General features: G+C 36.3%; 1 protein-coding gene across 7 annotated transcripts in view; it reads left to right on the top strand.

Annotated features, from left to right (window-relative positions):
- Nucleotides 1-24,709, top strand: part of MCTP1 (multiple C2 and transmembrane domain containing 1) — a 490,459-nt gene that overhangs the window by 278,933 nt on the left and 186,817 nt on the right. For 4 of the 7 annotated variants that reach the window (XM_036278918.1, XM_036278919.1, XM_036278920.1 and 1 more), the window contains 4 exons: nucleotides 106-165; nucleotides 5,915-5,992; nucleotides 10,943-11,113; nucleotides 13,991-14,121. In XM_036278918.1, the coding sequence (XP_036134811.1) occupies nucleotides 106-165; nucleotides 5,915-5,992; nucleotides 10,943-11,113; nucleotides 13,991-14,121 (440 nt within the window). The remainder of the gene's footprint in view (nucleotides 1-105; nucleotides 166-5,914; nucleotides 5,993-10,942; nucleotides 11,114-13,990; nucleotides 14,122-24,709) is intronic. The other 3 variants (XM_036278924.1, XM_036278923.1, XM_036278921.1) reach the window with 2 other exon arrangements.

Below are 24,709 nucleotides of genomic sequence, written 5' to 3'. Positions count from 1 at the left end.
TTTCTTTAGGATATATAATTTTGGGGTTTTTATTTGTTTTGATTTTGTTGGGCTAATATTCTCAAAAACACCTCAAAGTTTAGCTAAAAATTTGTTTGTTTTTAGGAACTCTCAAAAAATGAAGTGGTTGGATCTTATTTCTCTATGAAGTCTTTCTTTTGGAGGGTAATGTCTAAATCCTTTTTATTAATCATTTTTATTTTGGTTCTGAATAGTAATTTTAAAAGTTAAATATGAATTAAGAAAATTACTTTTTAAAATAGGCTCTCAGATGTATTCATTTGCCTTTGTGACTGACTCATTTCTTCATTTGTAAAATTAAGAACTTAAAATATTTAATATATTGCTTTGAAGTCAATTTCTTTTGGGACCAAGTTTATCCCAAATTCTTAACAGCTTAGAGGCCCACGGACCTTACAGGAATCTGATGGTACTGTCTAAGGGGTCCCTCCGGTTCTCACCCCTTCTTGTAAAATCTGTTCCATCTGTTTGAGAACAATTTTCTTCTTTACAATGATCTTATACTACACATACATACAAGATAATCAGTGTTCTTCCTTTGAAAAGCATCGCATAAATCAGAAAACAAGCAACTCTGCTTTTGACTTAAATAAAGGAAAAAATGAAAATCTACAGGAAATTTGTTTTAAATGCCATTGCAATTTAATGCTATTTACTCTTTCATGACTTAAACATAATGAACTCTGTCACTCTCTTCTCCTCTGCTATAATTTTGCACTATGCGCAGCATGATTTGTTACTAATGCACTTCCTACTTTGCTTTCAAGAGTTTTCTCTTTGAAAGTTCACACTTGGCGCATGATTACCTTAGCAATGAATATTGCAATGAAAATGCTACGTTCGTAGGGCTTTGCCATTTTCATTTTGGGGATCTTAAACTGCTCATGACTGAGAACTACCTTTCTCCTTTAGAATATTAAGATTTGTTGCAGTGTCTCTTAAGATGACTGGCAGGTACTAGATTAAGTCATGAATTGACTTGGCCAGTGAGCAGGAATAAGCCACATCTATTCATTCTCTGTACCCTCCACACACTTTTTTTTTTTTGGCAGCTTTTTATTGTTATGAGTTTATTTTAATTATTGTAGCCTCTTCATTTCCTTTCAGTCTACTATGTCTGCCTTTTCTAATGTCTTTCTGTATCTTTGGTAAAATAATAATAATAACTCCTTTTATATGTTCATGTAATATCCATGAACAGAGTGACTGCTTTTGAATTGTCCCATTACCCTAAATAGAAAATGGAATTTTTTCAAGAATTTGTCTCTGTTTTCTTAAGACCCACAAATATGGTGAATTCATATGGCATACTCCTTTGCCAAGAGAGCAGAATTTAGGGGTGTTCTGTGTTGAGTTTGTTCTATATGCAGCAAATGTGCAGATTGATCATTATGACTGAAAACTTGCCACTAGGACCAACTCCATAAGTGATACTTTTTAAGGATTTCCCTTTCAAATGACCCCTTCTTTCTACTTTGCTACTTCCAAATTAATCTTCCACGTATCAGTACTTCTCATTTGGTTGTATTCATCCTTAAGTGTTCTTTATTAATATTTCTCAGTCTCTTGAATTGTCTTATTTTAAAATAGCATATGCAAATTTAAAAGGTAGTTTTTGGGGTTTTTTTGTATCTTAGATACAGTGGTCTATTGTCCTTTTTCTGAAAGTAAGTGATTGAATCATAAAAGCCAAACCTTTAGAGGTAATTTATTTTATCAATGAGGAAACTAAGGCCCAGAGAAGAGTGTCCATTGCCCTGAAGTACCTACATGGTATGATCAGGACCAATATTTTTCTCTGAATGTCATAGAAATAAATGTTTTGGTCAAGACTTAAAGGAGCAGAGTTCCTTTTTGGGTTGATGATAAATAGAGACATGATGTATAAATAGAGCTGCCTCTTGGTCTGTCTTTATTGATACCTTTTCAAATTCTTCTGGCATTATGTGACCCTTCTCCACAGCTTCTGTTTTTTTTTAAGATGTTTTTATTGATTTTTTAGAAAGAGAGAAAGGAAGAGAGAGATAGAAACATCGATGTGAGAGAGAAACATCGAGCGGCTGCCTCATGCAGGCACCCTACTGGAGACCGAGCCCACAACTGAGGCACATGCCCTGACTGGGAATTGAACTGGGACCTCTCAGTCCATGTGATGATGCTCAGTCCACTGAAGCACACCGGCTGGGCTCTCCATTGCTTCTTAAGCCCCAATGGATAGATGTGTTTGAGGGCTATCATGTAGCTGCGTGTGAGGTTCCAGTTTACCAAATCAGTGACCAAGTCTACTTTTGATGAGTATGATCTTTCCTACTCACATTCAAGGGTCATTCTGATAACTAACCTCGCAGCTCTTTGCCCAAGCAATATGTGTATTGTAATGAACTTTTCGAAGAGATGTGTAGAAAAGGAGGTTTTCCATAGACATTTTCAGATATGCAGAAAACCTAAATAGCTCAGATGAAATCTTACATAGAGTGCATTGTGCCTTCTGAGTTAAGCTGGATGTGATTTGAAGGAAAAATTTATTAGCTTGTTATGAGGACCAAAACATATGTCTAGGAGATAGCAACTGAGTTATACTAAGTGAAACTGAATTTTGGTGAGAACTTGTTCAGTGAATGTCAGTGCAATATGCTGTATCTTAATTTTCTTGAGAGCAGAATAATAGAAAGAAAAAACTGAAGTGATATAGATACATTCTAATTTTCCAAAAGCATAGCACTTATAATTCAATAAAACATGTTATCTTAGGACACAAAACATTTAGCAATGGGTATGGAAATTACCATATCTCTCATGAAATTTAATAAAAAGTATGTGAAGCCAGTTGGAGTACCCTGTCAGAATTTCATTGCAGTCTTAACTTTCTATTAAAGGATGGTAGCTTAGTTTTAAAAAATATTTAGTACATTTAAGTTTCTTCCCAGTTATCTCATTGATTAGATATTTAGATTCTGATGTTTAAGCATTAATTGAAAACATTACAGTGGATTTAAGAAAATTTTAATATTGTTTAAATGGAGAAGGCTCGGTTCTGCCAAGATACATCATATAAAGAAATGAAGAATTGGACTAGGGTATAAAATGGGCATAAGAGTGTGCATAGACTATAGAACAATTTGGAGTTACATTGGAGCCCCAGGGTCAAACAGAAGTGTGGTTGTAGGAAGACCCTGCAGACCAAGGAGGAGAGGTATTGGTTTGGTAAAACAAGAATGTGATCCTCTGCCGAAGTACTTTTATTCTGAATAACTCAATTGTATATGACATACACCCAAGAAAAGTTTAGCTATTATTTCTAGCTTTAGACATGAAAGTAAGGCCCTCAGTGAAATAAAACAATAAAAAATCTAACTTTTAGCTAAAAGTCTCAAAAAAGTCTCTGTAATTAAAACCCCAAAGTCATTTTTCAAACCATATTAGTGGTAAAAAAAAAAAAAACCTGATAGATTACTGTAGGAAACCAACATGATTACAACATATATGATGATTTTTTTATTATCTATATTTTGAGCAAATATAATAAAAGATTAGGAACTTTTGTTTGGCCACCATTAAGTTTAGGGAGGGCAGTTAAAACATTTGAAGTAAACACAAATACTTTCCTGACACTGTAAATTGTATCAAGAAGCAATAGAAATAGGAAAGAAAGTTTAAGGATAAAAACCAGGAGAATTTCTCTAAGGATTACAGTGTCAGAGAATCATCTTCTAAGAAAAAGGGGATTGAAGTTCTATTATTAGATGAGACACTTCAAACTAGGCTGCACAGAGCACTGGGGGTTTTTCTGTAAAGGCAATCATGCTTTGAGATGGTGGATGGCTACAGAGCAAATCTACTTGTTGAACTTCATCATCCAGGTGCAATTCACGGGAATAAACTCAGCAGGAAAAGAAAAAGATAGAACATGTCTGTGCCTTGGTATTGAGCTAATAATTGCTCCACATTCCAGGCTTTGCAGCACAAAACAGTTATTCTAGGCTGTCATTATCTTTTCTTTGTAGTGTCTCAGCGAATCATTTGATTAAATAAAAGCATGTGCACCTCTGTGCTAAAAATAGAAGAGAGGGCTGACTCCACACTCCGCTATTGTAAAGACACAAGCAATGTCTTTCATTCCAGATTTACAGTGTCTGCGTCTCATTTGAAGGATTAGGTTGTGTACAGGTAATAAAATCCAGAATAACAAAAGCCAAGGATTATTTGCACACATCAGGAGATGAGTATGGCTGATTGTTCCTTAAGCCACATGTTGAGTCTAAATAGATTTTTGGGGTGTTTTGATCTGTTTTTTAATCAGGATCTAGAATAATAGGATGTCTCCTGTTATAAGTGATTCCGTTTTTCAATGAATGGAATGAAAAACTTTATTAACTAGAACTGGAATATATGTGTTCTCAATGTATGTGCAAGATTCTACAACTTTACCACTTTATTAATAGACAGTAGGCTGTATTTTCTTATAGAGTACACTTAATGCTTAGATCTTTTACTGAACAATATATACTATAGTTGTTACCACTTGCCAACTTTTGTTCTTCTAAGCCCCTGATTAGCCTTTCTCAATAATCAATGCCCAAGAATATATTTTCTTTAAATGTAAGCCAAAACAGTTCAACAAAGGCTGTACAAATGAACTTCTTTCTTTTGTATCATGAGCTTAGGTTCTTTCCAAAAACTGAGATATAATGGAGAAAATCATGAATTAAGTTATCAGCAAGTCCAGATTCAAATGTCAGCTTTGCCAGTCTGTAGCCATCTGGCTTTGAATAGTGTCTTTATCTTCTCTGCACCTCTGTTTCTTTACCTTAAAAATATTTGTCATGAAAAACACTGGAGAACAAAAACTCCAGCACATGATAGCTGCCCAATATACGTTTCTTTCTCTCTGGATGATCTCATCTGTCTTTCAGACTGGCCTACTCTAATCCTCTCTGTTGATGTTATTAAAGCTGATGACTCTCATCTCATCATATTATTGTTTGGAAACTGTCTAACAACTCTGGAAGTCATTTAATACAAACTGTTAGCACCACCGTAATTTACTTCCAGTATTTCTTGTTCAGCTGTATCTTTCTTAGTCCATCTTTTGCTGCTCTTGGTTACAGCAGTAACAGGAACTTGGGGTTGCTTTGGTTGTAGCAAAGACGACAAAGGCAAATGTGTGTGGATCAAAATTTCTGCTGCTTTAGAAATATCTCTTTAACCATCACAAGTTATTAACATGTGGGATACAGTTAACATGGTCATAGTTCTTTCCTGTTCATGTAACATTTATACTTCTAGAGCTTTATCACTATATACGTAAGTAAATATATATATGTGTGTGTGTATATATATCTATATCTATCTATATCTATATAGATAGATATAGATATATTCATTCTTTTTTTCTTTATTTTACTTTTTATCACCATCTGTCCCCCCTACATCCTCCTCCACCTCCACCCACCCCTTATCACTTCTTTTGACATTGGAAACAAAACATATCGGAAACAGTCTCCAAAATTTTTGAAGCAGCAGACTTGGGAAAATGATTCTTTCCATGATTTCTTTTGCTATGTTTCTTTTTCTGCCACACCTATTAACGAAAACAGAAACCGCTCAAGCGGGATCCATCACCGTATAACCTCTGACCTCTGTCCTTTGTTTTCTTGACCACTGCAGCATTTTGCTACTAAAGAAAATAGTGGCTGGAAACTATATTGTTGCATTGGCATTTATCTTCATTTTGCTCGAAGACATTTTCTGACAGTGATTTAAGAAGCAAATACACATTTTTTTTTTTTTCAAATAATGGTTTTGAAGAGTAATGCTAAACTCTGATTGAAAGGAGGTGTTGAGAGTGGCACAAAGCTTCCCCGTACAGCTCTGACCGTTCATTTCTATCCAGACGTGCGGCAGGCCTGCTTTCCCTGACCTGGGCTTCTGCAGAGCAGAGCTTCAGAGTGTTTATTACCAAAATGCACAAGTAAGTTCAACCATTCAGTTCATTTATTTATTTATTTATTTATTTTTTGAGCTTGCATGAGCTGTGAATTCTCATGGCTGACTTACTGTTCTGAAAACCCGTTTCCTATCTTCACCTCTTTTATACATAGGATAAGGAATTGAAATCTGTTTCTTTTCAAGGAATAATATACATACACTAATATTCGCTTTAAAATGCCAGCTCACTAATTCTAAAATCTTACTAAAGATAAGTATCATTGACTCACTGTCTCAGTCTTTGAAATGTATATTGTTACCTGGTATCTTGATGTTCTTTGTTAAATCTGAACTTGGAGGAATGTTCCTTTGAGTGAGGATGTCACACTGCTGTGCGTGAGAACCAGGCAGGCCCCATGTTGGAAATGCACGTGTCTCTGCTCCACAAACTGACTCATGTCTGGGAGGATCGGGCCTGGCGATTGCAACACTTTGCACACTAAAGCTTGGGAACCACTGCTTTAAAAGTTTGAAGATTAGTTCTTCCTTTTACAGAGTTGGTTCTTTCCTTTGAAGCTAAGTTGGTTTTTCATTTTATTATTTTCTCCTTTTTTCTTTTCCTCCTCAAACAGAAATCTATTTCAACAAGGACATAGTTGAAAACATTACCTTAAGTAGCTAAGTACCAGCTGTAATATGTTAATTTTATTGAGGAATATCTTATATTTGTTTAACACTCTTTGTCCTTTAGCTGCTCAATAAGTAACGTTTGGTTGACTGGTCAATATTTGAATTAATATGTATTATATAGATATATTTTATGATAAACATTAACAAAGGAAGGAAATAATAAACAAACTTCACCTAATTTTTTAGTAGGCCCCGTTCTCTTATTAAATGTTCCACATACCTAGACCGATATGCTTTCCTAACCAGTAATTTTAAAAGCAGTACAAAGAAGGACTTTAATTAGTGTGTACCATATTCATGCCAAACAGTGAATAATGTTACTATTACAATAATTCACATGATTATGAGAACACAGGAGAAGGTGCGTACGTCGTAGAACTTCTAAAGCAGGAGTTCTCACACTGAGCGCACATTAGAACCACCTCAAGTGAGGGCGGGAAACCAGAGTGCGGGGCCCCACCCCCCAGAGCGTGTGATTTTATTGGTCTGATATGGGGCTAAACAATTTGAACTTCTAACAAATTCCCCAGCGACATTGGTGCCATTGGCCCATGGACTACACTTTCAGAACTATGCTATACAGGGGAAGAAAACGACACAGCGCAGCACGTGACACTGATGGTACCTTGGAGAGCATCAAAGCTAGCGGTTTTCAAAGGTTTTTCATTTTTTAGTTTTGGAATTTCATTTGTCACCACCCTTTTGATGAGCTTCCCAACATTTTAATTTTAAAAATAAGTAAAAGTAATAAATTGCTATCTTAAGCAGGTTAAATCTTTGTGGAATAAGTTTTTTCTATGCAGGCCCCTCTACACACAAACACCCCTAACCAACACCAGCCACCAGCACACAGAGACAGAATAGTGCTCTTAGTATACGTGGGGCCCTGGAATACAGTCTGGAAAACCATAGACAAGAAAACATGCCAGAGTCACATAGAAACTGGTGGAAAGATGCATGTGGATGTGGATGTTAAGCACTTATCTTTCTTACTATTGAAAGCATAAATTCATCTCTTCCCCCTTTACCTTATAATTTTATTTCAAGGTCCTAGTCTTCACACTTAGCGTAAATATTTATCTATTTCATGACTATGCAGTTAATCTTATCATAGGTACATTGATGGAGTTTTTTTCTAGAAGAGTATTATTTTAACAAAAAAAAATACATTGAAGAAGGAAATATCTCTTTTTGAAATGATATCTGATTAGTATGTCTTTGGAGCTCCACCTCCCCTCCTTTTTTAAACTTTTTACATTGATCGCCTTAATTTTCACATTCATTAGCCCTGTTTTTTTATGGAAATATTTTCTCTCCTCCTCCCTCTTAGCTTCCCAAGTCGGTTTGGAAATGTTCTTCCAGTTTATGGAAAAGCATTTTGTAACAACTAATGATAGTAGGTAAAGCTTTCATTAAGTTCATTTTACTCTGTGAAAGCATGAAGGATCCCAGAAAGCATTCTTTGTCCTTCTACCCCAAAAGTCAAGTTCTTGTTCTCATATGAAAAATGGGAGGAGGAGCAGGCAAGTACGGATTTCAGACATGGTACCATTCAGGAACCTGACTTAGCCTTGCTGACAGAAGATGCTGTGTAACCTGGACTGTGCCACTATTATTTTACTGAGTGCTATGTGTGACTTTTGCTTCTAGAGTGCATAGAACTTGTCATTAAATACGTGCACCAGCAAGCTGGAATATTCTAAGTATGAATACATGTGCCCATATAATAATAAAGTAGAAGGTGATTTCATATATTTGCCATATAAGAAAATCTAGCCTGGAATTTCAAATATATTCAGCTCATTGAACTAGAGAGTAAATATTTTAGCAACATTATACTTAAATGATTATTTTTAAACCTAGGAGAGAGTCTCTGAACTAAAGACCATTATTAGGAGTAAGTAACTCAGGAATAAAGGTCAGAAATACTGGGTTCCGGTCACAAATTCACTATTTATTAGCCAATGCACTTACTTCTAGGAAAGCATGGAGGATGCCATGGAAAGCATTCTTCGTCCTTCCCACCCCATGGCCAACTTCTTGTACATCAATTTCTCATCAGTAAAATGGGAATAGCAGTCTTTGCCTTCCTGCTCCGTAGGATTTTAGAGGAAACCACATAAAACAACGTACACACATGCACTTTTAAATTCTAAATAAAGCCCTATATAAATGGGTGATTATTAATTCCTTGGTTTTCACTAAGATCATTATTTTTCTTGCCAAAAAATTGTTTTTCTTCTTTCTTTCTTTGCCACTCAGATTTCTTAACAAAAGTTTCAGACCCAAAGTTTAGAAACTGATCTCTAAAGTTTGCTGTTACAGGCAGTCTTAATAGCAACAGAAGTGGATGGGTGGATAGACAGACAGGTGCTAAAATATATTGCTGCATTATATAATAATATATAGAATGAAATCTTAGAACTAAACAAGAAACTTTGAAGAGCCCTTGGCGCAATAAATTCTAAATAATTATTTTAATCTGAGAAATCCTTGATTCAAAGAAAATCCAAGCCCTGGCCGGTTTGGCTCAGCAGTTATAGCGTTGGCCTGCGGTCTGGAGAGACCTGGGTTTGGTTGCCGCTAAGGGCACGTACCTCGGTTGTAGTTTGTCCCCGACCCTGATTGGGTCGTGTGGGTGGCGACCACTCGATGTGTCCCTTTCACGTCGATGTTTCTCTCTCTCTCTCTCTCTCTGTGTGTGTGTGTCTCTCTCTATCTCTCTCTCTCTCCTCCTCCACCTCCTCCTCCCACTCTATCTGAACAAAATATTAAAAAATGTCCTCGAGTGAGGATAAGGAAAAAAAAGAAGAAAATCCAATGTGGAAACCCAATGTGTAAAACAGATGGGAGCAGAAGGGCTCTGGCTGAAGTGGGGCATAGAGTCCTCTGGAAGTTACAGGTGCCCCATGACCTCCATTGCACTTCAGAGGTATCTGAACACTGCCTTGGAGCTCGCAGAGGTGAGGAATGTGGAGAAGACGTCCCAGGCTGCTATTAATAAGGCAGAACCATCACGCAGTGTTGTTCAAAATGTACTGATCACCAAAGTAGGGAAATATGTACTGTCATGTAGACAGATTTCCATTGAAATGTTCAAATATTAAAAGTATTGTCTTTTAAAGAATGTAGTTTTCATTTTCCCAATAAAAACACCTTGAAATGCATGACTTTTGATGATGACAGATAAAAATGTCTGACATTATTATGGTGTGGAATAAAAACAGGAATTCAAAGTGGGAGGGGGAGATATACAAAATAGGCTATGGCATTATACTGTTAACATAGAAGGAATTAGGCCAAAAGTGGAGCTAATTCATAATTTAGAAGTGGAATGATTTGAAGTTGAGAGAAATATTGAATTTTTTATGAAAGGACTATAAGTGAAGAAAACATACTTGACAATATGAAAGAAACAGCAGTTTCTATGTAACTGAATCTAGAGTGTAAAGATTTTAACATTTTAGCAACTTTCTCTGGCTTTTTTTATGTGTTATTTAGTTCAGAGAGATTATATGGCCATTTTTAGTAGACTTGTTAATTTTCAAAAATTCAGTTTTGGTTCACTGACTTGAATATTGTGACTTAGAATTGAGCATAATAAAAATCATTAAAGAAAATGTTTGAATACTAGAACGAGAAATAAATCCAGAAGCATACTGTACTTGCCAATATAAATCACATATGTAATTTTTAAAATTTGTTACACAAGTTTCAAACATAAGCAGAACATTTCAGGTAGACATTGATTTTGTTTTCTGTTCTATGGTACCTTAAATACTTCTTTAGCGAGCTAAAACTCTTTTAATATGGTAATATAGACTATTTAAAAGTTAATAGAATTTACAACTAACCTTACAACTAAAAACCACCTGTAAAATCTATTTGTAACATGAAAAAAAATTTTTTTAATACATAAGTAATTAAAAATTAAATATCACAGTGTAAATGAGGGCTTTCATATTTATATTTATTTTATGATAATTTTGACACAGGCATATTTGATACATGCAAATCTCTGCTATTTTTGAAGTATCTACAGCTTGTAATTTTAAGAGTTGAAAAATTAGACTTTATTTTGAGCATTTACAATTTTACACGATCTTAAATTTATCATGAGATGATAATTGTGTATTTATTAATAATTATATAATAAATAAATATCCATCAATTATTTTTATTTAAAAAAATATGTAGTTGCCTGATATTTATTTTTTTAATTCTGACAACATTGAAAAGGTAACACCAAACGAGGCAATTTGGTTTAAAACACAATAAGCTAACTGTTTTCTTTTGCCAAAAGTTTCAGACCCAAAGTTTACGTCTGTCAGATGCACACAGAAAATCACATCTTTGGCGAGGAATAGTCAGCATCACGTTGATTGAGGGGCGAGATCTCAAGGCAATGGATTCAAACGGGTTGAGTGACCCCTATGTGAAGTTCCGGCTTGGGCATCAGAAGTACAAGAGCAAGGTAACCATATTGCTTCTGTGTTCCTGCTAGTGTTTGGAAGGCAGTGGTTAGTTAATAGCCATGCTTGGGAAGATGAAAACACTGCTTTTTAAAAATGCTTAACAGAACTTCTTTTGAACACCATGTCAGCCTTTAAGACCAACACTTATACTGGAATACTGCATCTCTTACTTTATGTGCTATGTGACCTTGGGTAAATTACTTAACTTCTCTGTCTCAATTTCTTCATTTATAACACAGGAATAAAAGTAAGAACTGTCTTTTAAAAAAGAAGGCTGGCTCTGGCCAGTTTGGCTCAGCAGTTAGAGCATCAGCCTGCAGTCCAGAGAGACCCAGGTTCGGTTCCACTAAGGGCACGTACCTCGGTTGCAGTTTGTCCCTAGCCCTGGTTGGGTCCTGCGGGTGGCAGCCACTTGATGTGTCCCTTTCACCTCTCTCCCCCCCTCCCCCCCCCCCGCCCCTTTCACTCTATCTGAACAAAAAATGGAAAAATATCCTCAGGTGAGGATAAAAAATAAAAAAAAGAAACCTGCCTCAAACCTAAGTCAATCCCTGGCACACAAAGGGCTCAATGAGTGTTGGCTACTCTTATTATTACAATTAGTACTAGTATCAGTACTACCGATGCATTCTTTTACATGCCGTGAAAATCTGTGTAAAGTATTCTGAGCCATTTTATTCAAACTGATTTGTACTAGTGCAGATCAAAAGTTGTTTTAAAATTTATTTAGAAAACAAAGAGTCAAATTCCCACTGCCAATACTAGCAGTGAGGTATGGGACAAGTCACTTTGCCTCTTCATGCCCCAATTTCCCCATCTGTAAAACTGAGAATTAAAATAATGCCTATCTACCTAATAAAGTTACTGAGAAGACTGAGTGAATATGTTATACACATAAGGGGCTTGGAATACTGTCTTGCCCATAGTAAACAGGCAATAAAAGTTAGTAGCAGAAGGAAGAGGAAGAAGAGTAGCAGCCGTAGTAGTAAGTATATTGTGTAATAACAATTATATTAGTAGTAGTAATATATTAAATAATCATATTGTTATGTTATTGAGAGGAGTGATAATAATTAGCAAATGTCATAGTTATATTTGGGGCACAAGTCTTATCTGTGTTGTATTCAAATTCAGCCTCTTTAATGGTCAGCTTTATGGACATCAGCTTCATAAATAGCTTGGGACAATTGATCACATCCATCTAGTATTAACAACTGTATTCTACCTTGATGGAAATATATTGGCCTTGACATCATTTTCATGAATTTTTGACAAACAGCCTGCCTAGGTTTCTTATCTCCCTGGAAGTTTTCATCAGCACCTGTGGTAGGTAGAGGTATCACAGAGCTGACTTGTTAGCAAGCAGTGAGAACTGCTCACGGGCTGATCCATTACCTTACTGAGTGCCCACATGGAAGAAGAGGGCATCATTTTTGACCTGAAGGAAATCATACAGGAAGGACAATCCTAAAAATGGAAACGGAAAAATTAGGCACTTTATGGCCAAATAAGTAAGACAGACCACTCCCCAAAATATCATAGGACTTCATCTGAGCCCAGTTATGAGTCATTTGAATTATCATAGCATCCATCTATTGCCATCTTTTTTTCTGCCATGTGCTTAATAACATATTTTAAAGAAACTACTGATTCCAAAATTAGGTACCTATGACCACTTCTGTCTTGTCCTTTATCAATTAACATCATTTCCATGTTCTGGTAGACTTAAAACATTACTTATTTTTATAGTTCTGCTCTTTAGGTATGAAATATGAAACCCAGCTATGGACATGTGTCTCTCTTTGCTCTCTCTTTTCATTATCTATTGCTAATTAATTTCAGATTATGAACTTTAAAAATTGTGATTCATTTGCATTACCTTTGCACATAACATACTTCATTGCTTTCAAAGTCTTTATATCTAAAGATCTGTCTCACATACATTAAAAAGAGAAAAGGCCACCACATGCCCTCCTGCTGAAAAGAAAGAATAGGAAAACAAATACAAATGTTGTTTAACTCAATGGGGAATGTAATTTTCAAGCAAGTCAGCATGGGTCACTTTATTCATTAATTCCATCAGGTGTCTTATCTGAATACCTGAAGTTACAAAATTGCACTTCAGATAAGGTATCTTTCTTATATGTACAACATGGAGATTATACACATACATACTCACATTAATTCACAAACATTTCTGACATATTGTTTGGGAGAAAGAGATCTGAAGCTCTAATCAAAGATTTCAACTAGAGTCTAGATACTAAAACATGACCTTGGATGGACCACTTAAACTCCAGGTCTCGGTTTTTCCATTTATAAGATGGAGATGATACATCAATGCTATAACTCTGAGATATATGTTTACCTGATATCCCCAAAGTTACTTGCTTTTTCCTCCTTCTCCCACAGAACTGTATATTTTTTGTATGTATTCAACTCAGGAATTCCCGTGTGGGGGAATAAGAAAATAAAGAACCTCTGGGAATTTTCGTTGTCCTTTATTATGAAATGACAGACTACTGGTCATGTCTTTGTGATTAGCTGGTTATATAAAATAAATGCTAGTGTCAGAGAGAGTTATTTCACTTATAGACTATGTTTCTGCCTTTTTTATATAATACAAATCTCTTGTCTGATATTCAAGGTGATGAGGGGGTGACTGATTTAGGACACATCCTATAGGGTTCTTTCAGACATTATGCAGTAAAGATGCTAGAGATCTAATGACTCATTTTCATTATTTCTGGAAGATTTTGTTCAAATCTCACACTTTCATGCTTTTAGATAGTACCTAACGTTTGATTTAATGTCTCAAGTTAAATTTTTTTAAAGACTGATATTGATGAGACAATAATGACTTTTTGGTTTTTCAGATTATGCCAAAAACTTTGAATCCTCAGTGGAGAGAACAATTTGATTTTCATCTCTATGAAGAAAGAGGTGGAATTATTGATATCACTGCATGGGACAAAGATGCCGGAAAAAGAGATGATTTTATTGGCAGGTTTGTGAAATTTGATATTTTTGGTTTACCCTAGAGAGGGGGAATTTTGTAAAAAGAATATTTGCTTTAAGTCTGGTTATTGTAAATGATCCTGACTGTTCTGAAAGAAGGGATCGTACCATGGTAAGGCAGTACTTGGATGAACAGAAAATTAAGTCTGAAGATTGACCAGTAGGTGGCAGTTTTGACCAGTTGATGGACAGGTTATTCAAATTAGATATCCAGAAATTTTCTCCAGATGTCAGAAATATTGTGCAAAAAAAGTTATGGGAGTTGAGAAAGAGGAATCTCATTGATATAAGACATTTAAAGGAACAGAGAGCATATTCATAGTCTGTAAAATGATCTGAGATTATATTACTTTTTATAAAGCATATTGTGACCATAAAATGCATTGTTTCCTCAAACTCCCTACAAAGTAGAGTCTTCATACATTGGCAGAGTTCCCCAGTTTTAGTGAAGTGAGTGTTTTGGGGGCAGATTCATGTTAATCTGATAATGCAGTGAAGAAGGGGCTATCTGAGGCTTACATGACATCTCTGCACACAGACAGTTATTTTGAATGCCTGCTTGATAACTGAATTGTTTTCTCATCTTAAAGCTTGTTTTTATAGTTCTTGGTAGTTTTATATGTCTTGTAGCAAAACATATTGAAAGTTGCCAGTCCTGAAATAAAGCATGCTGCACAGAAGGGTTTGTTAGTTCAGAAAATTCTTTCCTCTTTATAGTTTGTGTGATTCCAAGTCTCTAAACATACAGCCTGAAGAACTGCATACATACTAATAAACAGAATTTTATGCTAGAAAAGGGAAAACAAGAATCCAACCCAACATATTTGTCTCTGTGTTATTTTTTGTTATTCTGATATATATGTTTTAAACAATGGTTTTCATCATAGGATTATAAAGTGAGAGGTCAAAGATTCACTTTTGTTAACCTTTAATATCTTACTTATAAAGTGAAATAAGAAAAATACCACTGTAACCTAATAGTATGTTATATTTCTATCCTTTAAAAAGGGCAGGCCTTTATTGCATATTTTTTTCTCTAGTAAAACTATTTTCAGATTTTTCTTAAAGTTTATCTTGTTCTCTTTTGGGTACCAGCAGTTTAAATACCAGTAGATATCTGTTAATGCTAAATACATTTCATTATAACTATATATCTATGTTTCTGACTCCCTCACTGCACTCTGGGTTCTTGCAAGTAGATACTATATCTAGCTTTTTCTTGAATAATCAATTCATTTTCATAATTTATAGCAACATTAACTATATTTGGTGACCAAACGATAATTGGTAAGACACTCAGTCACGGGTAACTTTCTACTTCAATCTTGTTACTTTCATTCAAGCTTTCTTCTACTGGTAAAACAATGAAGTAATTGGTAAAGTTTACTGGCTTTCTGTACTTCTGGGTCCATATTACATGAAGTTCTTTTATCCTTTTTTCCATTTTTCTCCCATAATGACTTATATCCTTTTATATATTCTTTCTTTATTTGAAAATAATTTGGAAATTATGAAAACTTCTCAACCCGTTTGGTACTGATCTTTTCCTCGACTGGTAACATGAATTCTTCAAGGATGTACCTAACTAGTGGACGTAAACGCTTGGCCCAGACGTGGACCTGTCTCTCTGACTTCACCTTGTTTCATGACTGTATTCATAGTTTCGCAAATTTAAAGGGAACAGTTACAAATGACTGATTGGAAGATCGTATAGATTATTCTAGGTGACTGGGGGAACTAAGAATTATGAACTTTGCGGGGAAAAGAAGAAATTCATTTGTGGAGCTCCTGGGTTGGTGGACACATGGAGCTGCTGGGGGAGGGGAGCATCCTGACGGGGCTCGGAAGCCCTGTGACCCTTCCCACTTACTTTGCCCTTAGCATTTCTTCCACCTGGCCATTCCTGAGTTATCCTTTTATCATAAACTAGTCATCTAGTTGGAAGTGTATTCTTCCTTCTTATGTTTTCTGACTATTGGAAGTGTTTACCACCCACATATAGTTTCTGGTTTGGGCTTTGCCTGGCCTCTTGGATGAGTTCTTTATGCTTGTGGCTATTACACAGGAGAACCCAGCACGGGGAACGAAGGAGCCCGGGACTCCATCGCCCTCATGGACACACTGTGTGCTCTGCCTCTAATGTTGTGCGTGGATTAAAACTGCTTGTGCAGTGATGCCAAATGTAGCTGTTAAAGAATAATAAGTGGTTTTTAAACTCTTGTTCATTTTGAATGATTTACTTTTATTTCTAGTTACATGTTCTTTTTTTTTAATATACTTACTTATCTGACATCAGCCTCACTTTTAAAAAATGATTTTTGATCATATATCCAACTTATGAAAGCCATCTGAGCTAAAATTGTTTTATAATAAACAAGAGCACAGGTGTAAATAAGATGACTCCTGGGACATCATTTGAGCATGAGTTTAAACCACTGTACACATGTGAAGGTAATTACTGTTGAATTTGGGATAATGAAAAATGAACAGTAGAAACTTGTACACTCTGCTAATTTAACAAAGATGCCTATTGCAGAGAAAGGAAATGACACTGTAGATGACCATTTCTGATCTATTCAATGTTCAGATAGCTCCAGAAACTCTAGTTACTTAACTTTATGTTTATTAAATTGTGCTTTAAACACATCCTGCCATTGGGGGAAAACAAAACAAAACACCTATTGTTATAACTAACTGGCAAGCAAGTAAAGTGACTTGTGCTTGTGTACAGATTGGGTGGGAACAGTGGCAATAATGCAGATTATAATAGAATCTCTTGGTTCCTGGAATAGTTTAAAAGAGAACTGACTTATCTCCCAATTAAATTTGAATTTTAAGAGTAAAGTAATAGGAGCAAAACTATCATTGTGGTCTTCTGTCTTCTTTTGCAAGCCATCATTGCAACATTCTGTCTGTATGAACTTATTTTATTTACTCATTTGTTTATTTTTATTGAAATGTATTTGATTATAACATGTAAATTTAAGGTGCACACCATGGTGACTTGACACATTTATATACTATAATATGATTGCCATTATAGCTAGAGTTAGCACCTCTATCATATCGCATAATTATCATTTCTTTGTGGTAGGAATAATTAAATTTTCTCTATATGAATTTAAAGTTAGAGACTAATTGTGGAAGAGGCTGATGGTTGATGAGTAAATTTAAAGTTGGCCATGGAGGGTAATATTTCCCCTTCAATGACTAATAAACTTTTTAAAGAACACTATCTAAATTCAGTCCCAAATTTGAGAACACTTTGTATAAATTAGATTATGTAGACTAGTTTATTGTGTTATTGTTCACTCTATTTTCCACATTAGATCATATATAATGATTTTTGGAAATGTGTTTTATAAATGTCTATTCAATAACAGGGCTTTTTTAAATAATGAAGATAAGACTGGCTATGAATGAAAGCCACTTGCAAATCTGGAGTATTGAAACAGTGAAAGCTGTTTTAACATTGAACATTACCCACCCCCATTCTCCCTTGAACCTGAACAGCCAGGCTTTTACTCAATAATTGACTGAAATTGCTTTTGTCAAGGTCTCCCGTGATCACCAAGTTGTTGAATCCAATGACCAGTTTGCAACCTTCATTTTAGCTGACCCAGCAGCAGTGCTGTGCTTGGCTGATTGCTTCCTTACCTTAAAATACGTTTTTCCCTTGGCTTCCAGGATATCAGACTGTTTTCCTCTTACCTCACTGCAGCTATTTCTTGGTCTCCTGCACAGATTTTTTTCCCTCATCTCCCTCCTTAGTTCTAGAGAGCCTCGGGACTTAAGCCTTTTGCATCTTTTCTGTCTGTACCTGCTTCACGGTGACTTCATTCACTCATGCTTTTCATAGCACCTAAGACTGACAATGACAAAGAAACATCTCTGCTCCGTAACTCCTATGAACTCCAGATTCCCACATCCGGCAGCCTACTTGATATCTCGTCTGCAGTGTCTAATAGGCTTCTCCAATTTGGCAGGTCCAAAGGCAACCCATTAGCAACCTGCTAACTTTTGCTTCAAAATATGTTCAGAATTCTCTCCTCTGATTATCTCAATCATTATGATTCTGATTGAAGCCCCGTCCACTTTCATATGGACAATAGCAAGAGCCTCCTGTACTTCCTTCCACATAACATTAATAAAATAATTGAACTCCTCTTCCCATAATGATCTGGATAAAACCAGTAGTATAATGTTCTTCACAGTCTAGCCCAGTGACCCCTCTACCCTGAACTTTTGCTGTTCGGTTACTTACTCTCTTCGAGCTGTTCTGGCCTCTTCACTGTTTCTCAAGCACATTGGACACTCTCTCACCTCAAGACCCGTCCCTCAGTCTGTAAGACCCTTTCTATAGATGTCCACCTGCCTTCTTTACCATTTTTAGGTCTGTGCACAAATGTCACATTAGGGAGGCATTCATACCAGCCCTACTTAAAATTGAAACCCCTTTTCCTAGATCCCCTATCCTGCTTTGTTTTCTCAATTAAAGTATCACCACTTGACATACTTTGCATTTTATATACTTATGTTATCATTTATTTTCTATCACTAAAATGCTCCAGTGGGTTTTGTTCCTTTAGGATTTTGAGTGTTTTGTTTATTGTGGCTTCCTTGATGCCTAGAAAAGTGTCTGGTACATAATAGATACTCAATAAATATTTGCAGGACTTTAATTTAATTATCTGAAGCTTAATTTAATACTCAAAATTATGGTTCTTCCTCCTCTAAATAAATACAGAATTTGACACCAGGGGTTAATGAAAAGGCAGTTAGAACAATATGCTTTAGTGGAACGTACAAAGTTGCAGTGTAATTGAGGAAAGATATTTGTGAATAATTCAAGAGGGGAGAATTAATGAGTTGAAGTATGAAAGTGTCTGAGTAATCTTTATACTAAAAAAACACAGAATTGTTTGGAGAAAAAAGTGCTCTATACATTTATCAAAATACATATAACTTTTTCATCATTACGATATCTAGAGAGTTAATGCCATCTGGTTGTTACATTTTACACAAAAATAAATTTACCACAAATAGAAAGACACAATAATATTATTCTGTGCAACTTAAAGGGCACTATTACATTCATTAGCTCAACACTGAGAGATAACGAGGGTGGTTCATATATCAGTTTTACAGACACAAAAAGTGAGCCAGGTGCAGGTTTAGAGGTTGCTCAGCAATTTTGAAACTGGGTGATCTGAGACTCAAATCCAGGACTCCTGACTCTAAAGTTCATGTTCCTTTTACCTCAGTCTTATATTCAATATGTCTCAAAGCGATTAAGTGCTCAATAAAATGCCGAGTAGTCAGTAAACCAACTTGAGTTGTGTACACCATACTGCAACTTTAAACAACAAATTTTACCTGTCACTGAACTACAAATTTCAAGTGAAGGTGAAATAATGTTAATCTGCATGTAATTATTTAACTTTCTGATCGCCTGCGTTTGGCAGGCAAGACGGACGGCCACCTTTACGATAATCAGCTAATAAATCCTCATGATTGTTGCACTTTTATGCAGAGCAGGAATCTGAACAAATTGGCTGCTGACAGCTGTGGTAAATTGCCAGGAATGAGTGCTGTCAGGAACAAGTTGTTTTTATGAACGTGCAGCATAAGTAAACCCTGTGTCAAGCAATTTTATCCAGTTGGAGTTATTTGCAATGTAATATAGCAAGATTTATAGCATTATTTATTAGTGTGCTAAATGCTTGTTTATCTGTAAAGTGGCATTGATTCGGGGTACATATATTTTAGGTTGGTGAATTGCTACTGACTTTATTTGTTGCATTGTTATCAGGGCTGAGGCTGCCCATGACAACAAAGAGTTACTGGTGTAAGCTTGAGTAGGGAGCTCTATTTCAACAAAACTTTTATTAATGATTTAGGACAAGAAAAACTTCTTCCAAATGGGCAACTTGTGGGTGAAAAACAAATGCTTTCAAATTCTGCAATCATAAAAATAAATCTACACCTCTGCACTTAATGCTGAAAGAAGAAAACTGTGGAATGTGTAGGTGCACACATAGGTGTATTCAAGTATAGATGGCAAATGAGAAAAAAGCATTTGACATCGCATATTAACCAAATTAATGTTTTCTGAAAGTTGAAGGTCAATGCATTTAAGCATTTGACATCCTATAGATTCTGATTTGCAATGTTTCCTATTTGTGATACCAATACTACAATAATTCTTTTACTTCCTACGTGAATAAGGGCAGGAGTAGTCCTGATGCATTATTACTTTGAAAGCATATAGATAGATCATCAGAAAATTCTACACTGAAGAGAGTTCTTTTATGAAATCGTTATATTTCACCATTTCTCTTACTAAGGATTGAGTGAACTATTTCATTAGGAAGACAGACAAAATTTGAGTGAAGAGTGGAGTGTATCATTGATCTTTCTCCTGGTTTTTCAAAAACTCAACCTAAACCAACTATATTAAGATTTTAATCTATCTCTATTTTTTCTTCTGAAGATTTTCTCAGAAAGTGCATGCTCACTGAAGTATTTCTAATACAATGGGCAAAATTTCCAAAGTGTATATTAAATAGTTTATCTTTGAGTTAATGTATGGGATATTTCACAAGTTCACAGAAGTATGCTCTAATAAAGCCATGCCCTCAAAGATGATTGAACAGTGACAACCTCTGATGGAATAAAGGTAACAACAGCATTATCATTTCATAGTGTCAGAGATGGCATAAAAACTTCTGCATAATCTTGAAACTTAAAAACATTTTACTGGTTACATATTGAATTCTTTGCATTGCAAAACTCCCAGGAATTAGATACTGTATTGATTTATAATATAAGATTTTATGGACCGGCTGGTGTGACTCAGTGGTTGAGCATCGACCCATGCACCAAGAGGTCAGCAGTTTGATTCTGGGTCAGGGCATATGCCCAGGTTGTGGGCCCGATTTCTAGTGGGGGGCATGCAGGTGGTGGCCAATCAATGTTCTCTCTCATTGATGTTCTCTAGCATTGATGTTTCTCTCTCTCTCTCCCTTTCTCTTCCTCTCTCTGTAAAAAAATCAATAAAGAAAAACATTTTCTTTTAAGATTTTATAACACAACATTATTGTATAATATATCGGCTATCTGTATTATTTATTTTACTAATGTAAATTAGTTCTCCTATGTTAAGAAATCTCAAAAAGCTTCATAGTTTTATTAAATTTGGTTATAATTATGTAAAATATGGTTTTAAAAATTGCCCCCATGAAAGGCACAACATACACACATAGAAGTTCATTGTTAAAGAGAGCAGATAAAAATTTTTATTGCAAATATTTTTTTGGTCATTTTGAATTGATTTGCATAAATTCCTGTTAGATCTGACTATAGCACCTTTGGTGTGTAAATCAGAATGTGGCTGACATGGAGCTCAGCTAGAAGTATCAGCCCTACATATTCTTTTTTTGTTTTTGTTTTTAGTGGCAAAATTTTATGGTTTTATTAACACAAATACAATGTGTACACAATCTGTCTATTCATTTTCTTCACTGCGCAGCCTGGATTGAGACTGGTGACTGATGGCCAGCAGGGCTGCTCTGTCTACAGTGGCTTTGCGGTTTTTGAGGAGACGTTGTGAGCAATCTCAGCACAGTAAGATCTTAATTTTGACATACCGGTCTGACTGGTGCCAGATGAAGTTCTTGGTCCTTTTTGACAATCTTGGGTTTCACAAGGCGTCTGAGGGCAGCCGTGGTGCCACGTAGAAACTGCTGCCAACTCCGTAGGCAGCGCCGAGGAAGGGCCTACAGGTTCTTTTTTATCATTCTGTCCACTTGTTCTTCTTCAGTTATCATTATCTTCAATCCACTCTTTCTTTATTGGGATCTTTTAAAGTTAGTAGTCCATTTTTGAGGATTAGTTCAGTTAAATTTAGATTATATAATCCATACGTCCACTGAACAGGGCATATATGAACAGCAATTCAGTGCAAGCAAGTCAGCAAGTGAGAGGCTGTTGTCAACCCCTCCATGTATTCAGCTCCTACTTGCCCTCAAAATACTTGGCCATATGTGACATAGCTGATGTATGGGCCATCTGTGTTAATGCATATATAAAATATTTATAAAATTTGATTCCTATCCTATTTTTAAATTATTTAAAAATCCAAATAGCCCTAACATTTACTTCCTGTGTTAATGGAGGGGAGAGGTCCTTGACTCCCCCAGTTGCTAGTCGGGGTGGATTTCTCGCACCATCCAGAGAAAATAATTTTCTGAGATTTGCACGGGAGGATGCAAATTATAGAAAGCTTTATTTCTGTGGAATCAAACCCCAGAGTTTTCAAGGCTTCATTTCCCTCAGTCCTGCCAAGGAAGAAGTCCCATTTTGCTTCTAGCAGGGCTAAAAACAGAGCCAATGTCCTGAGTTTCCTTTCCATGTTGGAGCAGAGTCCAATCCAGCATCAGGCTGGCTTCATTCGTGTTCCCTGCTGCAGTCCATCAGTCCATTGCATGTGAGCTCCGCAGCTCCACATGGCGACGGGGGAACATGTGTGAATGCAAGGAAGCCAAGAGCAAGCCAAGAGCAAAAGAGTCATGAGCCACAAGCGCAAGAAGAGAAAGCACTCCTTTGTATAGGAGATTATGTATTCCCAAATTTTCACGCACTTGTAGTGGCCACCCCATCCTGGCCAGTGATCTTTGTTCCCTGTTGTAACCGACAGGCAAGTACCTTCCCTATGTCACCCCAACTTTACTAGGCATACATCATCTTCCCTTTGTTGGATCCCTTCTCTGTGTTTTGCAGGGAATAGGCCAGTGGTTCCCCGGGGAGTGTAAAGTTGCAGCTTCCTGGGGAAGCTGCCCAAATGACATGCCTATAATGTCTGGCTTCCCCCTTAGCACCTTTCCAATTATTAATAACTAGCTAATTATAATGGTATCACCTGCACCCCAGTGGACTCACACATGTAATTTGCATCCAGGGTGCTAAGCACAAGACCGTTTCATCTGCTAGAAATATCACTGGTCACTGATTCAGGCATGGCAAATAAAAAGGCAAGGGAGAGAAAAGGTGATAGAAATGCCAAAATTTCTCTCCTTGAACTCTTAGGGGGAAATGTCATCAAATAAATGTGACAAATTTCTGTCCTATGGCTAAATAAATGCAAATATATATATATATATATTTTTTGTATGTGCCCCTAGCCACTAGGACCTAGCAGAAACCGAACCTGGGACTCTCTGGTCCGCAGGCCGATCCTCCAACCGCTGAGCCAAATGGGCCAGGGCGCATATAATTTTTTTAAAGTGTAAAGAACTTTAAGTTTTGATATGGGAGTCAAAAAATGTGGCTTGAGCTCTTGAGTTCTCTGAGTCTCGATTTCCCCGTTTATGATTATAGATTACAGTAGCTCTGGAATGTTTCGTTTTGAGTTTGTTTCAGTTCTTCTACTGATTAACTAATTGATAAGTTGGGCTCAGAACAGATAGTAAATTTGTAATTTTTCAATATCAAACTAATAAGACATATGTGATAATAAAACTACAACACACTGAGTTTGTAGAAGCTCTAAAGGATGTGAGAAACTAGAAGTCTTACAAAGAGCAGAACCCCATAAATCTAACAGAGATCTGAGACCTAAGATACTTAATAAATAGTGAGTGAATGAATGAGTGAACGAATGAATGACTGAAATGAGTGTTAAAAAGAAATCAGTCTACTTTCTATGAAGACAATATAGAAATGGTACAGTGAGTGCATTACAAGCTAGTTCTGCTCTGCCACCTTCACCGTGGGTACACATTGGCCTCTGAAATTTCCTTATCTATAAGTGCTTTAATACTTACAGAGCACGAACTATATTCCAGGTGCCATGCTAGGTGCCTACCCTCAAGGTGTCTCAGAATACTGACAGAGAAAGACAGCTGCAGGTTATTTCTATGGGAATTAGTAAAAATTAGTGAAGCAAAGATAGGCAGAGCAATTGCCTTATCCAAACACACACACACACACACACACACACACACGCAATAGTTGAGCCCTAGTACAGATGGGGAAAGAATTACAAACTGTCTGGAATGACTTACATAGTCAGCAAGTGGCACACAAGCTGATGGCAGGCTGCGGAGGGTACTGTTACCTTGCTAAGGATTTTTCACAGGTGGTGGGAAGCCAGGGGAGGGATATGGTCAGGATTGTGTTTTGGACACCTGTAACTAAGGGGGTTGAATCATATCAATGGTTTTTGCTTTAGCCCCTGTTCCCTAGGAAACAGAGCTTGAGGCAATGATTAAGCGCTGATATTTTATTGGGAGGTACATTCCAGGCACTATAGGGAGAGAGAAAGAACATGAGGCAGGGAAGACTAGAAAGCAATGCAAGGAGATATGTTACCAGGCTGGCCACTGTTTCCTGTGTTTCAGAGACACAGCTGATTGCTCAGCAGGTATGCCTACTTGGCCACATGTGGATGGACGGACAAGCAGAATGAAGAATTTCATTTAGAATGGCATCTGAGGGTTACTCCTGAGCAGAGTTTTCAGATGAATAGGAGATATGCATAACCTCAACTGGGAAAAAGATCCTTGACGTCACTAATA

The sequence above is a fragment of the Molossus molossus genome, unplaced genomic scaffold, assembly GCF_014108415.1.
Source record: "Molossus molossus isolate mMolMol1 unplaced genomic scaffold, mMolMol1.p scaffold_m16_p_3, whole genome shotgun sequence".
Lineage (NCBI taxonomy): Eukaryota > Metazoa > Chordata > Mammalia > Chiroptera > Molossidae > Molossus > Molossus molossus.
This window is presented reverse-complemented; position numbering and strand designations above follow the sequence as displayed.